The sequence below is a fragment of the Ziziphus jujuba genome, chromosome 10, assembly GCF_031755915.1.
Source record: "Ziziphus jujuba cultivar Dongzao chromosome 10, ASM3175591v1".
Classification (NCBI taxonomy): domain Eukaryota; kingdom Viridiplantae; phylum Streptophyta; class Magnoliopsida; order Rosales; family Rhamnaceae; genus Ziziphus; species Ziziphus jujuba.
Genome location: NC_083388.1, coordinates 20,174,105 through 20,177,364, shown reverse-complemented (window position 1 = coordinate 20,177,364; position 3,260 = coordinate 20,174,105). Strand labels below are relative to the sequence as shown.

The window sequence follows — 3,260 nt, the reverse complement described above, 5'->3', positions numbered from 1 at the left end:
AGCAAAGACCTTAACTCCAACAACCTTAATTTCTTTAACTAGACTAGCATTGTCAACTGTAAATTAGACTGCATTAGTTAGAGTAAAGAGTCAGTCCAGTTCATGCAAGCATGCTTAAGTTAAGTACATAGTGCATATAAAGGCTATATGGTTATCCTCTTGATTGTTTGCATACTTTGAAGTGCATAAACACTCTCTAATTTAAAGTATACTTCAATTACTATATGTAAACATATATAATTGCATTAGTTATGTTACTACTTTCTTTAAATTTTTCCTTATAAATAAACATGTATCTTTTTATGTGTAACAAATTCTACCACGAATTCTGCATATTATAATACACAAAAGACAAATGCACTCCCTAGCTAAATTCCTTAACAATTGAAAATAACATAATCAAATTACTTAACCATATTCTAAAACATATCATTACATAGCCTTAAAGTACTCAAGGAAATTAAGCTACAAAATATAATAGGCGAAAACATATACCATCTATCTGATTGAATAAGTGACCTCAATTCCTAATTTCCCACCATATGTATAAACCTAGTTTTTTGGTAGGAGGGATAGAAAAGAAGAAAGATGAAAAATAAAAAAGAAATGGAGAACTGGAGGGATAACAAAATTCATATTATTCCCTCCTGTTGTTTGGTATGAGATGAAGGATGAAAAATTAATTACATTCTATCCTTCATTTGGTATTGAAGTGAAAAATGGAGGGAAGGAAAAAAAATTTTGGTAAGTTTAGCTATTTTGTATTCACTGAATGCTTTTCCTTTTAGTAATCCCTCCATATATAAAATGATTGTTTTGGATGGAAAGCCCATCCTCTAATTGTCCATTCATCCTCTTCTCCTTCCTAGTCAAACAACTAAACCTATTTTCCCTTCTTCCACTTTTCCATCCATTTTTTTTCTTCCTTCCACTTTTCCACCATAACAAACAAAGTCTAACCTTAGCTTATGTTACCAATTGCATAAGAAACACAAGCATTATACAGCATTTTATTCCAGTCATCAGACTTTGTCCAGTTTCCATATCTAGAGGTGGTATAATACTTTTAAAGTTGATGTCCAGTTCACCTGCTAACTCTGCTAATCCCATGTTCTTGGAGAGTTGAGATTTCTTCAGCACCCTAGCAGCCAAGTATCCGAATTTAACCCCGCTTTTACCAGTAGAGAGTCATGTCTAGTTACACTTAAAAGCTTAATAATTGATATATATGCTTGTGTACATATTTAGTTTTCTGCTTAGAGTATTTCTTTCATATACGTCTATTTTTTAAGTACATTTGCATATGGATATTCAAACAGACATTGTGTTTCATATGTATACTGCAATGGAAATTGAAATAATATGTACTTCTTTTCAAAGGAAAAGCAATTAAATAGTTCCTGTTTGCTATGGCATGGTATTTCTGATATTTAATCTGAACTGTTAATACCAAATACATTGATCCTCGGTTATGTTTCATGTCAAAGCAATGCAAATTAAACTCTTTCATAGACTAAAAGTAGTCTCATTATGGACTATGAGAAATTTCTGTAGAAAAATGAGTAGCAATAATCATTTCAATGGATTGATGAGCCACCCCTTCTTGCTTGTAAAAATCAGCAGATACCAATAAACAAAAAACCAACTTAATTATCAACAACCGAAGATAGAAACTCTCATTTGTTGCCAAAAACTATATATCTAGCTTCCTTAATAAGGAACTCCATTAAAAGATGAAGCAATATGAAATTCAGAAAGTAAATACATAAAACAAGTCCACATTTGCATAAAATATGATCCATAGATATATAACAGCAAAGAACTCACATCTTGACATAGTGGGAACCACTATTTCATTTGACAACCATACCTATAGGACAGTCACAAAACCACTATTTCATTTGACAGAGATCCAGAGATCGAGTATGATAATTTAAATGCAAACACACACTACTATGGAACCCTTATTACATGTGGGGAGTCATGCAAGAAGGGACTCAAACAAAAACAGAGCAAACCACTTGATTAAAGCATCCCCAGGACCTTGTTTCCAATAGCATAAGAATAATAGACATCATAAATTGCCTCTTTGATCTGTTCCGGTGAGAAAACCGTGGAAAAGGGGTCCAAATTCCCAGAAATGGGTTCTTCTTTGGGAATACCAACTTCCCCTGCTATGATTGAAAGTGAGCTGTTAAGGAGTTCGGGCTTCTTCAGTACCTTAGCTGCCAAGTATCCCACTTCAACCCCTATTTTACGATCCACTATTTCTAAACGTTTCTTCCATATATGAGAATAGGAGTTCAAATTCCGACCCACAAAACAAATATGCTCATTTCCCAGAAAGCTTATCAGAGATTGTGGAATTTGAGCCATGTGATTCAATTGAACGATTACGCAACGACTCCCAACACAAACTAGTACCATGTTCACTTGGCAATAACTGATGTTGAAGTCAAGCCCAACAAGACGATGACTTTGACTTTGCAGCAAAGACCTTATTTCAGACATCTTTTCGTCAACTACACTTGCATTGTCCACTACACTCACCTTCATATTGACACCATTGTATTTAATTTCGTATGTACCCATTTTTCTCAGGTAATCTAATGGAATATTATTCATACCTTAATTTGACTATGGAGATAGATAGATATGTTGGAATATATAAGCCAAAGCTGAATTAATTATTCAGTGAATTTTTGCTTGGGGATTGGGATATATAATTAACTTCCACTAGATTTCAGTGATCATATGGATATAAGCAGAGCATTGTTTCACATGTATAATCAAGGCGAAAACTCAAAAGCTCTTCGCTGATTTTACAGTTGGATATATGTGTTATATGCAGTATTCTATGGCTTCAATTGCATTTATGCGATGTCATCCATTTTTTCTGCCAAAGGAGGTATAAAAGAAAGAAAACAAGTTAAAAAGCAAACAAAAAAGAAAGAAAGAAGATATTAAATGAATGGACAGAGTAAAAAATATCTTTCTTTTTACACTTTTTTTATCCCATTAAATATCTGTGCAAGCAAAGGAAACAGAAATTAATCACTAATTAATATCCAAGGAGAATCAAAATGGAGTCGTAGCATGTACCTCTTGGTTGCAGAGAGAAATGTTGAAGGAAGAGTGAAGGCAGGATGAGGGAGAGAATGAGATATGAGGGATTAACAAAGTAAATGAGCTTATTAAGTGATTCGGAGATCGAGGAATGGAAGAGTTTGGCTTATCATCATCTATACTCACCGTTTACT

General features: G+C 33.5%; 1 protein-coding gene across 1 annotated transcript; it reads right to left on the bottom strand.

The window, feature by feature from the left end:
- Positions 1 to 1,762: 1,762 nt before the first annotated feature.
- On the bottom strand, positions 1,763 to 3,260 carry LOC107411736 (uncharacterized). The gene is made up of 2 exons (XM_016019384.4): positions 3,103 to 3,260; positions 1,763 to 2,896 (listed from the first exon to the last, which is right to left on the bottom strand). Exon 2 carries the CDS (start codon positions 2,623 to 2,625, stop codon positions 2,026 to 2,028), a length of 600 nt encoding a protein of 199 aa, XP_015874870.4. The 5' UTR covers positions 2,626 to 2,896; positions 3,103 to 3,260; the 3' UTR covers positions 1,763 to 2,025.